General features: G+C 36.9%; 1 protein-coding gene across 4 annotated transcripts in view; it reads right to left on the bottom strand.

Moving 5' to 3' along the window:
- Nucleotides 1–336: 336 nt before the first annotated feature.
- slc6a9.L (solute carrier family 6 member 9 L homeolog) overlaps nt 337–13,801 on the bottom strand; it is a 92,131-nt gene continuing 78,666 nt past the window's right edge. For all 4 annotated transcript variants that reach the window (XM_018258359.2, XM_041590440.1, XM_041590439.1 and 1 more), the window contains 10 exons: nt 11,428–11,701; nt 7,543–7,675; nt 7,053–7,187; nt 6,451–6,554; nt 4,980–5,217; nt 4,682–4,816; nt 4,257–4,356; nt 3,896–3,996; nt 2,890–3,060; nt 337–1,871 (listed from right to left, as the gene is read on the bottom strand). In XM_018258359.2, the coding sequence (XP_018113848.1) occupies nt 1,665–1,871; nt 2,890–3,060; nt 3,896–3,996; nt 4,257–4,356; nt 4,682–4,816; nt 4,980–5,217; nt 6,451–6,554; nt 7,053–7,187; nt 7,543–7,675; nt 11,428–11,701 (1,598 nt within the window). In that variant the 3' untranslated portion in view covers nt 337–1,664. The remainder of the gene's footprint in view (nt 1,872–2,889; nt 3,061–3,895; nt 3,997–4,256; nt 4,357–4,681; nt 4,817–4,979; nt 5,218–6,450; nt 6,555–7,052; nt 7,188–7,542; nt 7,676–11,427; nt 11,702–13,801) is intronic.

The raw sequence follows: 13,801 nt of genomic DNA, 5'->3' as shown, positions 1-13,801 counted from the left end.
GACTGATAACATTTACATTAAGCACCAATGTCCACTGCAGCAAAAAAAAAAAAAAAAACAGGGCTGGCAATTCATTCCCTCCTTCTCATAATACCTTTGTATTAAAAAGATATGCATATATGTGAGTGTATATATATATATATATATATATATATATATATATATATATATATATATATATATATATATACACACATACATACATATATATACACATACATATATACACACACATACATATATACAAATTTAACTAGCATGTGGGTGCATTCAATTGGTTCAGCATACCCAGAGCTTCTAAAATAAAACATTTTGGACTACTATGTTGAACCAAAATTGGTGTATTTACAATAGACACTGTGTGTGCAAAACCAATTGTACATACTCTTGCTGAAGATCCTTATATTTCAGATTTAATCCTATCTTCTACCTGAACGCCTTGCAGATCACCGGGTGCTTTTTTTTTTTTTTTTTTACATTATCTTCTAATATGTGGATTATAAACTGACCCCTATCTACATGTACATGGAACCATCCTTTACTAATATACTTAAAGACCAAATTGGCAGCTTTATAGACAATGGTTTTAGCAATATGGTACTTAAATGTATAGTCTGTGACCCACAGAGAAGAGCACACAGGTGCTTTACCATATATCAGCTGGTTAAACTGGTGAACCTATACTGAATTTGAAGAAAAGGCGCTATAAGAAAATTAAATGCAGTGTTGTTAAAATTGAATTATCACAGAATTAAAAAAAAAAAAAAAAAAAAAAAAAAAAAAGCTTGTAGCGAGAGTTAGAAACTGATCCACAGGAGGTGTTCAAAGGGTTGAACAAAGCTTATTCTGGAATGCTATTCCTTCTGTGGTACAAGAGAATTTCCAAAGACACACAGCGTTAGGGTTATTCCAGGCAGCAGGGCATGAGAATTACATAAGTCAGTCACCCAATAAGTGGATGTGTTTGGATGCAGCAAGTAGGCAAGTGGACAGATTCCTTAATTTCTCAGGGAAGCCCCTTTGCTTCCTGCTGTACTGCTCAAGTAACAGGAAACGTGATGCTTGCACTTTGCTTTATTCCTTGGCACAGTAAAATGTTCTAATGCTTCAGGTACTGCTGAAACATTGTCTTGCCTCAGCATCCAGTCCATGACTGGCAACGGAAGATAGTGGAGGCCATTTCTGTCACAACCAGACCTCTACGGCGGAACAATGGAAAAACAAAATGAGGTTTTAAAAACATCTAAAAAATAAAATCCATGTAAACTAAACTTCCATAAGTGAGTTAAAATTATTGTGTTTTGAGATGACTTCATCTCTCCTTTCTCCCTGTTGCCCTATCTTAAGAGACGTATAGACAAAATTCCACACGATAAACTGTGTTCATTTGATCCAGAGGGAGAAGGAACAGGATGGTCCCACACTGGGAATCCTCGGCTCAGCAGCTGAAGGGTTGTAGGTTTTTTTTTTCTCCATGTGAATAGGAGTGTTGTTATAGTTTCTGTAGCATACTGTTGAATTCTCTGGGATGATGGGGTGAAAATGTGGGACAACAGAGGGTATGACTGGTCTGGATGAATATGAGATGGGTGAGTGGGTAAGGGGTAGTTCTCATCCATACCATTGCCAGTGCTCTCGGCTTTCCCCTTGCCTGATGGAGCTCATTACACTTTAGAGTCCTGGGTGTGGGCCTGGCCATTGCTGCCTTGTATTGTTAGGCTGAGATCTTCCTTCATCTTTTCTGGATTCAGTGGTTGAGCTTCTGGATTACTCTCACTTCTTGTACTGGACATTTGAGCATATCGGCCTGTCCGGTGTTCTTGTAGAGCAGGGCCCCAATCCTTGCTGGGCTTTACTGCATTCTTTAGTCTCTAAAATCACAAGTGAGAATGAATGATTGTCAATAACAAAAGAACTAAGTTTTTAGTTAAAAGGAACAAAACTAAATGGGAAGATATTATGTGTTATGTGCTGGATTGTGTATGTCAGTATATGTTGTTTTTGAAGATTGAAGTTGGACACAGGTAGTCACAACACAACCGCAATGGGAGCAGTGCATACTCTTAATTCTCTTCATTTTAGGCAGGTAGGACATTCATGCTGCAATTTCTTGGGTCGGATCTCTGCTTCCAACAGACTGAAGGGCTAAGTCTATCTTTATCAGCTTTTCTAAAGAGCAGAATAGCAATCACTGTTCATTAATGACAAAAACATACCGGTAGTCACTGTATAGTCCCCAGAATGGTACCAGACTGTATTTGAGTATAATATGTTTTGTGACACTCATGAGCTTCCACTACAGGATGGAAGTCCATAAACTTTAATACTGGAGTCATCTCCTATGCTGCCCTTACTATCCTTTACATTAGCTTTAAGGATCCTATTTAAATCTATTAAAATACTGCAATTCACCCTTTAAACAGGTTTGCTGAACTAATATTTCTCAAAATCTGAGATTCCTATTACAAATTATAATGATTATTATTACATTATTATGATTACAGTATAAAAAGGGTTACTCTCTAAATAATGTTTTAAGTGGAATGAAAATGCTCCAGTAATGACTATAGTGAAATACTGAACAATACATAAACTCTATAGAGGCAGATGATGGCAAAATATGCATAGAAAAACAAAAAAGAGTGCTCACTTTCTTAATACATGGAGAAAGCTTGTTATATATCAGACTGTGAAGTGTCTGCCTAATCTTGATTTTGGAACCTTCTACAGATACTTAACTAGTACCAGGTAAATTAAGATATAAGCAAGCAGATATTTTGGGATTACTCATTTAAAAAAATCATTAAATACCTGAATTACGTGTGTGTATCTACAGTACAGATAAAAAGGTGGCAACCCGTATAGCATTGTCAGTTTACATTATCTCACCTGAAGGAATGTATCCCCCTCTGAGCACCAGATCTTAAAAATAGCATAAAGTGGGATACATATGACTGAAGATAAGGCCATCAGAAAGCCAATAGTGATAGCCCAGTCTGGGTAGAGGTAATCGTTGTACTGTATTGGACGGTATTGGATTACAGTGAAGATCAGAATGAACTACAATTAAAACAGGAAGACATACAGTTACATTTATATCATCACTGATTCTAAATACCATATTTGTTTGATATACGTATTTATGCGTTTGTGCTTGAGATAAATAAAATAAAATAAATCAGCTTACCTCGGAAGTAAATCATATAAATACATTTAATTGAGAAACACTGATGCATTATTTACTTATATCCTCCTCCATAATTCCCCCCCAATCTACTAAACAGTAGGAATAATCAAGTATAAGTGCATCCAACTACATAGGAGCAGTATGCAATTAATCCCATTTATTGAAACCTATGCTGCCATCATGCTATTTCCATATATAACTAAATCAATTATCAATGAATTATTAATGCCAGATTATATAGTACAGTATTAGTTATGTTCTCTTTATACTGCAAAAGGGAGATATTGTCTATGATTTATCAGTTAAATCCCATGCATCCTTCTAAAAACACAATCTGAATTGATACCAAGGATTTGTTAGATTTAGAGTAGCAGAAGGTTGTACCGTGTTAGCAATATATCAAGCCATGTATAAATATATTAATATTATGACTTGACAGACACCATATGTTTGTCTATAATGCATATGTGAGGTCTGCAGCCAATAATACAGTTTAGTGATATTGCTATTCAACTATGTTTTATCAATTAATATCCAGTTAATCCTTTTAGATTTGATAGTAGTCATTTAAGACTATCCATTTACCATGTGCCAGATTTACCCTGTACTGTATATCAGCATCTAAAAAGCATTATTCTAAATGTTACCAGCAAGAAATAGGGTCAACTATTTTTTTTCTGTGGTGTAACTGTCAGTATCTAGACTTACAAATATTATTCCCGGGGAGATGAACCTCCAGCAGATCTGAAAGAACAAGGGAGGAGGGAAACCCAACATCATCTCAATGTCCTTAAAATATTTCCTGTGACCTGGGAAAAGGTTAGAAGAAAACATGGTCAGACTGAAAGTATCAGAATAACATTAAAACATACACAGCAAATACATTACTCGCTGTAATCTATATACATGAAACTTAATTTGCTATTAAGACAAATGTGCAGAGACCTGATTATGTTTGCATAGGAATATATGTGTATATGCTATATACAGTACATAATTAGAAGATAACCTAGCCTCTAAATGCCATTTTTGCTACTAAACGATTCCACTTAGCACTAAGAATACTCACCATAAATGTACATTACTGCTATGCACATAATACATGATATGATGACCAGGGAGAAACTAGCAGCATAATTATCCATAAGCAGGAGCCAGTATATGCCAGCCTGTGGGTAAAAGGACATTCAATGAAAAGGGCTTTTAGTTGAACAGTTATGGAGCTGTGTCTCTCCCTTGCCAGAGATGCTTAGAACACCCTGTATTCCACAGTAACGGATACAAATACCATTTTGGTGGCGTAACTTTGGGCCCCAGGCCTCCCTGCAAAAACTGTTTTTCCAGGCTAGATAAATAAATAAGTGGTCCAGGTTTCTTTGTATTATTGGCCACAACTACCATTAAAGTATTACACAACCCAAGGGAAATGGAATGCATGTCTTAAAAATATTGAAAAACCATATGTGCAGGTTATTGAGCAAAACAAGCTATTACCTGTGTAGTGAGAGGGATACCAAGAAGGAACCCAATGATCGCTACACCCAGTGTTACCAAGGTTTTCCAGCGAATGATCCAGTCATTGCCAATTTCATCCACAACTGCTGTGACCAGTGTCTCAAGCAGACAAAACTGCAGTCAATAGAAATATAAGACAACCATCAGGTTTGTGTGACAGAAAGTAGTCTTCAAGGGGAGATATGTTTAAACCTTGTGAGACTCTGCTGCAAGTTTTCTTTAACATTTCAAGAGCAATTATATTGTACTTTAATCACAGAGTTAAAATAGTGAATACCTGAGTACCCAGCCCAAGCAAAATAAGCATGAAGAAAAAGAGGATGGACCACAGAGGTGAGATTGGGAGCAGGGTCAATGCCTCTGGGTATGCAACAAATGCTAAGCCAGGACCATGGTCGGCAACTTCAGACACATCCACTCCCAAGTGAGTTGCCATGAACCCCAAAATGGAGAAGATGACAAAGCCAGCATAGACGCTAGTCGCACAGTTGGTAATGCTTATAATAATGCTGTCTCTGAAAAAGAAAAGAAAGACAACTTTAGATGATTGCTGCTGAACATCAAGGAATCGCCTAAGCCCTTTGCAGAAAACATTAAAAGAATCAAATGAAAGGGCAAAGCAAACTACAGTTCTCTATCAAAAATAAAAGTTAAAGTTTTTCACATCTTTCACCAGAATATAGTAGAACAAGGCAAAAGTGATGTAATGATTGAATTTAATGTGAATATCCTTTAAAATCCTTCTATTTATCAATCTCTGAATCAGTTCATATTGATGTACAATAAAGTTCTGCAACTGAACAGGTTAGGGGCTACCCGACTCCACTGACAATTCTACAGTAACAGTAAAGGATTTATTTAGCAAGAAAGTATTTCCATATTGATTATCAGCATGAAGCCCTTTTACTTTTACCCAACAGCCATTTCTTGGTGAGTAATTTCACCTTTCCTTTCATTAGAGCATGCACTCATTACTTGAAGGAGGTGCATGGAACCACCTTCCAACAATAGAAAGCAAGAGTAGTGGGTGACTGGAAATCATTGTTTTTGTAGTTTTGCTTAATATTAGTCAAATGTGTTTTTGCAGTTGTCAATAACCTTTAATTTTAAGTAAAAGTTGGGATTTGTAGTTTAACAACCTGATAGCATACATCTATGGTAATATAGTATATAGTATTTATAGACAGAAGGCCGTATTGCTTGAGACTGCCTCATTCACTCTTTAATGGCTTCTAACAGACTTATATTTAACAGTAACGGGTTCACTAACTCTTATAAATTGCCACTTATGGTTGCAAAATACAAGATTGCCTGGTAGTGATGGGCGAATTTGCGCCGTTTCGCTTCGCCGAAAAATGCGCGAATTTCGCGCGAAATTCGCGAAACGGCGAAAAATTCGCGAAACGGCGCCGGCGTCTCGTTTTTGACGCCGGCGCCCGTTTTTGACGCCGGCGCCCGTTTTTCCGACGCCGGCGCCCGTTTTTGGCGCCGGCGACTTTTTTCGGAAAATTTTTTTTTTGACGCCAGCGAATTTTTACCGCGAATTTTCGCGGGCGTTTCGCGAATTTATTCGCTCGGCGCAAATTGCGCAAATTCGCCGCGAATTCGCGCCTGGCGAATAAATTCGCCCATCACTATTGCCTGGGTCTTCATAAACCCACTATAAAAAGAAATAAGACATGTTTAACAAATATGTAAGTGGTATAGGAGTCTGTTGTGCCCTCAGCATTAATCATTTTGACTCTTACCTGTAACAGTTGTTGTGAAACTTGTTATAAGAAGCCATAGTAATAAGACCTCCCCATGCACACCCTAATGAGTAGAAGATCTGGGATGCTGCATCACCCCAAACCTGAAAAAGTAAGAGAACATTATTTAAAAAAATAAGAACATGTCCTTGTCCCTTAAGCAAGAAGTCTACCTAATACATTTTTGTAACACATTTTGTAACACATCTGAACACACATATGGTCTGCTAGACCTGCACTGAAAATTAGTAGCAACTACAGACAATGGCATTTTTAAGGGGCATTTTAGTGTTGATATTGCAATATTTAATAAAACAAGTCAAGGAGACTATTGTTCTACTGAATGCTAACTTGGACACGCCACGGAGGTTATGAAGCTATCATTAGGATATGCATGATTATTGATTGTTTTCAAAGGAGTACGATTAGAATGTCCTGAATATAGTTAACACTAGTACAAACATACAACTTATGCATTGTATAGTTGTAAATAATTTCAGTTATCTGACTTCTATCTACATATGTAAAGGAGAGAAAAAAAAATGCTGAGCCATAACCAAAAGTGTAGATAAGAGCTCAATAGCTCAATTCAGGAAGCCTACCTTGGCATGCAAAATCTTGTCCCATTGAGGAGTGAGGTAATACAGAATTCCATTAATAGCTCCATCCAGAGTGATACCACGAATGAACAGGATGGTGAGAACAACATATGGGAATGTGGCCGTAAAATAAACTACCTATGGGCCAGAGGTGGAAAAAATGATTAACAGAATGAAACTGGTCAAGGAAGGAAAAAAAGTATTTGTCTTCTGCTTAGCATGACTCAAAGTGTGACATGGGAAAAACCTCTACAGAGAGGATCTTATTGAGTTGCACTCAAGGTAAGAATCTTGTTGAGTTGCACTCAAGGTCCAAGGTAAGAAAGAACTGACTCATTAGATAAAGCAGAGTACAATAGGAAGATACAGAAACACAAGAACTTAGACAGTATGCAGCAACCAATACTCTACAAAGCTATTTGCTAGCAAAAAGATTTTTATAAACATTTTTTACTTATACAATGGAAAAAATTCTTACAAAAGAGGGACCCACCTTGCCAGAGGACTTTACACCTCTAATTAAGCATAGAAAGACAACCAGCCATGATACACCAAGGCATCCTAGGAGTGGTAACCGTACTTCACCAAAATCACCAATGTCTTCTGAAATCTTCAAGACATGTCGTCTGCAACAGAAAGTTTAAAATATATTCAGAGGCGCAGTAATGCAGGTCTGTGCTACATCATGAAAGTATTTCGAAAATGCATTATGTTATGTGAATTTACTAGAAATACAGTACTTACTATATTTAAGAAAGTAGAACAGCCTTGGGTGTAAAAAAAAACCCAGACATAAAAAGCTGTACAACACATGTAATCAAATTAAACATGAAAACCTAAATTCTTTTTTTATGGAAACATACATGCCTATTACAAAGATATTTAAACATCTTAGCTGTCTTCCTAGCCCCTATGCCCCAGGTACACAGGTGGGGCAGGCAGTAGCTTTTACTTTCTATTCTGCATTTCATAGATGTCACTGTACTCCTCATATTCCTCTCCCTCCCCGCGGCCTATAATTGTGTATCCTGTGCATGGGCATGATTTCTCTGATTCTGGCAAATAAACATAATATTTGAAAGTGGAAAGAGTCAGAAGAAGAAGGCAAATAATTTAAAAAGTATAAAAATAGATAATGAAGGCCGATTTAAAAGTTGCTTAGAATTGGCCATTCTATAACATACTAAAAGTGACTATATGACTATAATACAAGATGATTTCTATGTGTATAAATATTTAAATGCATTTACTGATAAAGTGGTAATGGTGTGATAATGATATACCGTACCTCTCTCTTAGTCTAATCTGCTAATCAGGAATTATAAAGGGAAGCATGACTCACTTGTACATGCTTTTAAAGCTTGGTTGTGTTTCGCCCTGAGGAGTTAAATATGTTAGATTGTCCTCCAAACAATCAAAGCCGATTAGGTACCAGGCACGCACCAGCCCTTGTGTTCTCCAGCACAGACAATGACTTTAGCTTAGGAACTCAAAAGGTATTTCCTGTGCGACTCTATGGCTGGCAATCTGATTCCGTAGGTAGCGTCATTACGTAATGCTCCCCCTTTCCTTTCTAGTGTTTGGCTCCCTCCAGGAAACACTTGGCATTGTAACCTCTTCCTCCACATGTGAATTGCCGGAGGAGTACCTTTTATTGAAGGGTTTAAAATTGATTTCCACATAACTGCAGTTGAAATGGAGGGTTCCCTCTCAAACTTGTTGCGTACATTGTTCTGTGTACATTGTGAAGTATACACTAGAGTATAAGTAGTATGAAAAAAACAAATTTTCCATAGTGAAGAAAAAAAGCAAAATATTTGTTTGACCATTTGATAGAAGATGTGATTCTGCTTCCATGTACAGATACTAAGGGGCAAATTCAATAAAGCGCGAAGCGCCGAACGCTAGCGTTAATTCGCTAGCGTTGGCCATTTTCGCTACTGCGCAAATTCACTAACGAACGCTGGCGTAGTTTCGCTAGTGTTACTTCGCAACCTTACGCCAGGCGAATCTTCGCTAGCGACGAAACTACGCAAATTCACTAACTTGCGCAGTGTAGCGAACGCTACCTTTTACGCTAGACTTCCTTCGCCACCTCAGACCTGGCGAAGCACAATAGAGTAGATAGGGATTGTTTCAAAAAAAGTCAAAATTTTTTCTAAGTCCCAAAAAACGCTGGCGTGTTTTCTACATGACGGGTGATAGGCTGAAAAAGATCGAAAATTTTTTTGGGGCTCCCCTTCCTCCCCCCTACATTTCCTGACTCATGGCAACTTACCTAGACAGTGGGCACATGTGTAGGGCAAAATAAAATTCTTATTGGCTGATTTGAAGGTTTTCTAGGCATTTGTAGTGCAGATACGTGTTCCTCCATTGAAATTTGAATTTCGCGCCGTATGCAAATTAGCCTTCGCTAGCGCAACTTCGCTTTATATAGTGAAACAACGCTAGCACAACTCCGCAACCTTTCGCTACCCCTGTGCGCAACTTCGCATTTTAGTGAATTTGCGTAGCGCTGGCGAAAATTCGCCTGGCGAAGTGCGGCGAAGAGCGGCGAAGTTGCGCCTGGCGCAACTTCGATTCTTAGTGAATTTGCCCCTAAAAGTGGAAGAGGCACACTTAAACCAGATAGTGCCATGTACAACCACCCAGGCAGTTAGCAAAGTGGTGTAAACAGTTCTTAAATGGGGCAAACAAATGACTAATATGTACACAATAAATACAGAATATCGCTTTTCTTGTTGAATAATAAATGCATGTGCCAAAGCTGTCCCTTACATGAATAAACTGCTTAGATTCTATGGAAGAATTATTATAGATACACCTCAAATCATGCCGTATGATAGCTACTATTTATGACAGTAAATCAAAATATTAATTTCAGTAAGGTTCTTTTAGCAGAATAATATATTAGTTTTACTGGACATTTGTTTTCGATAATCTACATATAGTAATTAATGTTACCACACAATAACATTTAACAAAAAAAATAAGAAAAGTTAAATCTATATGTAAATCATTCCTTGTAATGTTATTATGCACTAGTTATTGGGCATTGTGTTAATACTTAAAGCAGCCTCTTTATACTGGTGATTCATTATATTGTTGGCTTCACCACTCAAGTCATGAAATGGTAAACGAAAATCTCAAAGTCTATTGAAAATGACATGTTACATAAATGTAGGTCTCTAAACTGTTCATTTAAACAATTTGGTTCATTTCTATGTGTTAAGTGTATATTTCAGTGGGCACCGCCCAGAGTACAGTCACAATGCACTTTGCCCAGTGATTCCTCTGATTTTTTTAGTAGGCTATGTGCAGAGAAACGTTCTTTTGTGCGTACATTACAAACACTATGTAGAACGTAAGGTAAGTTGGTCAAAGCAAGTACTACATACCAGTGTAGAGAACATTTTCTGTGCATTTTGCAATAGATGTGTAGGTTAGAAGGAAAAAATGTTCATAAGTGTCGAGTTTACGAAAAAATGTGGTCTTTGCAAAAATTATGGCTCCTTTACATTTTTCAAAACTTATAAAACTGCCACACAAAGGTGCAAAAACAGCCATGAATCATAAAGAGCAGCAAAGCCTATATTTCAGACTTTCTGTTATCATTACCTAATTAGATCAATTGTTCTCCCCTTACACAGGCTACACAGAGTTTAATACTGAAAGCAGCATTTTATCTCATCCATCTCACATCTCTGTTTGGTTTCTATAAGAGGCACCAGTGTATTCTAACAACAGTTTAACCCATCAATAGAGCCTCAATAAAAGCCTTTAGAATGTACTTTATACAACATTATGCTTACAACCATAAAGCAAGAAACTTGATTATAAGCACCAGATTTGCTAATTGGTGCTGCAATTCACAATGTCATGTATTAGGGCTGCCAGACTGGTGCAATTCCAACTGTTGCTAAACTACATTGTGCACCTCAAACCAGATTTATGCTTATATGTCTGCAATAAATATTAATCAGTATGATAGTGGCTGCTGCTACGTTCTGTTGTTGTTATAAATTTAACCTTAATTGCAGTGGGTATTTAATTATTCTTTTCCACAAATAGATTGTTACTTTTTTTCTGCAGTGCATCAGTTTAATAACTCTTTTACTTATCTGTAGGAAATTTTTCTGTTTATACTAATTCTTGCCAGCCATTAGTTTTTATACTGTGATATAACACTGTTTGGTACAAGAACCAAGCACTTTAACACAACACACAGCAAAAACAACTGATAAAGGGTTATTTGTGTAAAACTAACATTTTGCTCCCTTTCCCAAAGTCTACTACATTCTTTCCTAAATCACTGTTAAAATGCATTTCTCTGATCTGCTGACTATACAAGTATTTGAAAGAGTTTGGAATTTGTTACCTCCAATATTCTTCACTGGGACTTGTCCTCTTCAGTGTCTGGTTTAATCCCAGTGTGAGGTTAAGTAGACTTTGCTGGGAGCTGAGGTTAAAGGAGACACTAGAGTTGGGACTCAGAACACCTGCACAGTTATCTGTGTTCCATAGGTTATTGCAGTAGGTCCAGGGGAGAACACGGTTCATAGATGCAAAGAAGTAGTAGAAGGCGATACAAATAACCACATTGTAATAAATACCAATATATGTGGAGACAACCATCATTCCGTAACCTACACCTGTAATGAATGACACAAAACCACTGGTTTAATGGTTAAAAAGCACAACTTACATAGTATATCTATGTCTGTTCTTATACATACTGTATGACAGTTGATACATTTGATATACAACCATATATACATATATATGAGCAATTTCATTGTTTTGTAATTTATTGGTTTCAGGGGTTTTGGCTATTATTACATGAATCTATAATACACAAGATAAACAACTATCCTGATAAATTTTATAGCGAATAAAGCACCCCTATTGTAAAATATAATGATATTATAAATCACAGAGGAGTTCCCATACCATATAAAATGCAAAGTGCTTTTACACAGGTCATAGAACTCAAAGGTGACTTATAATATCCTAATGTTTTACAACAGGGGATACATTATTATAATACACAAGTTTCTGTGAGTCATGTAACAGAATTACACCACTGAGCACTGATTATATCTGATGACCCCATTTATAAGGATATAAGTTACAGAATATTCATGGCACTTGTGTATAATATTCTTATAATACACAAAAGCCATGAATATCTTGTAAATTATATCCTTATAAAAGGTGAGTTCTGATGTGTATCAGTTATAAATGGTGAGTTCTGATGTAATTTCTGTCACACTGAAATTTGTGTATTATAATAAATAAAGTACCCCCAGTTGCAAAATATGAGGATATTAGAAGTTATTTCGGAGTTACATGACCTGTATAAAAAGACTCTGCCTTCGGCCTCGTGTTTTTATATGGTCATGAAACTCCTTGTTAATTTATAATATCCTTATATTTTACAAGAGGGGGTACTTTATTCACTATATAATACACAAAAGCCATGAATATCTTGTAAATTATATCCTTATAAACGGCGAGTTCTGATGTCATCAGTTATAAACGGTGTATTATAATAAATAAAGTACCCCCAGTTTCAAAATATGAGGATATTAGAAGTTATCTTTATATTTTACAAGAGGGGGTACTTTATTCACTATATAATCTGTGATGTAATCCTTATAATCTGTGATGTATTCCTTATATAGGGATGTAATGTGTCCCATGACACACTGCAACTTGTGTATTACTGTATAAAAGATCATCTATCCCTTGTTGTAAAATATGTGGATGGTAGTATTATTTTTTTTTTATAATACAGAAGAGCCATGAATTTCCTGTAAACAGTGTTTATAAACAGTGCTTAGACGGGCCATTGGTTATTATTGGAGCTTAGTGATGTCATTTCTGACACATGACTCACTGAAACGTGTGTATTATAATAAATAAAGTATCCCCTGTTGCAAAATATGGGGATATCAGAAGTCACCTCGGAGTTCCATGACCTGTATAAAAACGTTCGGCCTTCAAACTCCTGTTTTTATATGGTCACGAAACTCCTCGGTAACTTATAATATCCTTATATTTTACAAGAGGGGGTACTTTATTTAATATCTCAACACGTATTTATAAACACATTTTCCAGTAGAGCTGTATAATAAATGACTTTATATAATGAACAAAGATTTGTTTTTACAGTTAACTTGGAGTTCCCTGACCTCAGTGGCGGAACTACCGGGGGAGCAGGGGGTGCGAGCGGGCCAGGGCCCGCACCCCCCCAGGGCCCCCGGCAGCTCACACGCCACTGAAAAATTCGGCCGTACGGAGGGGGGCAGGGCCCGGCTGCGCGTCACGCACCAGGGCCCGCCCCCCTCTAGTGACGCTACTGCCTGACCTGTATAACTTAGCTTGCAGCCTTGTACTTTAATATGATCACAAAAATGCTTGGTGTCTATTAAAATATTTATAATTTACAATTAATACTCATAGTTCTTTAGCCTGCAGCCTTGTGCCCCCATATGAACAATGAAATGCTCAGGGACTTCCCTATTTTAAAAAGTAGGGGATACAATACTCTCTTTGTAATGCTGATTGGCACAACTATAATTTAGCATGTGGAGGTGATTTGGCTAGATATACCTTTACCTTTATACATGTATTTGTTTTGTCAAGACCAACTTTTTACCATTCTAATATACTAAAACATAAGTGTGGAGAGTAAATACATTCCATTTATACATATGCCTATGCATGCTGCTGTATGTGGAAATCTGCCT

Source organism: Xenopus laevis, chromosome 4L (genome assembly GCF_017654675.1).
Source record: "Xenopus laevis strain J_2021 chromosome 4L, Xenopus_laevis_v10.1, whole genome shotgun sequence".
NCBI lineage: Eukaryota > Metazoa > Chordata > Amphibia > Anura > Pipidae > Xenopus > Xenopus laevis.
The sequence above is the reverse complement of the archived record's forward strand: the minus strand, read 5'-3'. Positions and strand labels throughout refer to the sequence as shown.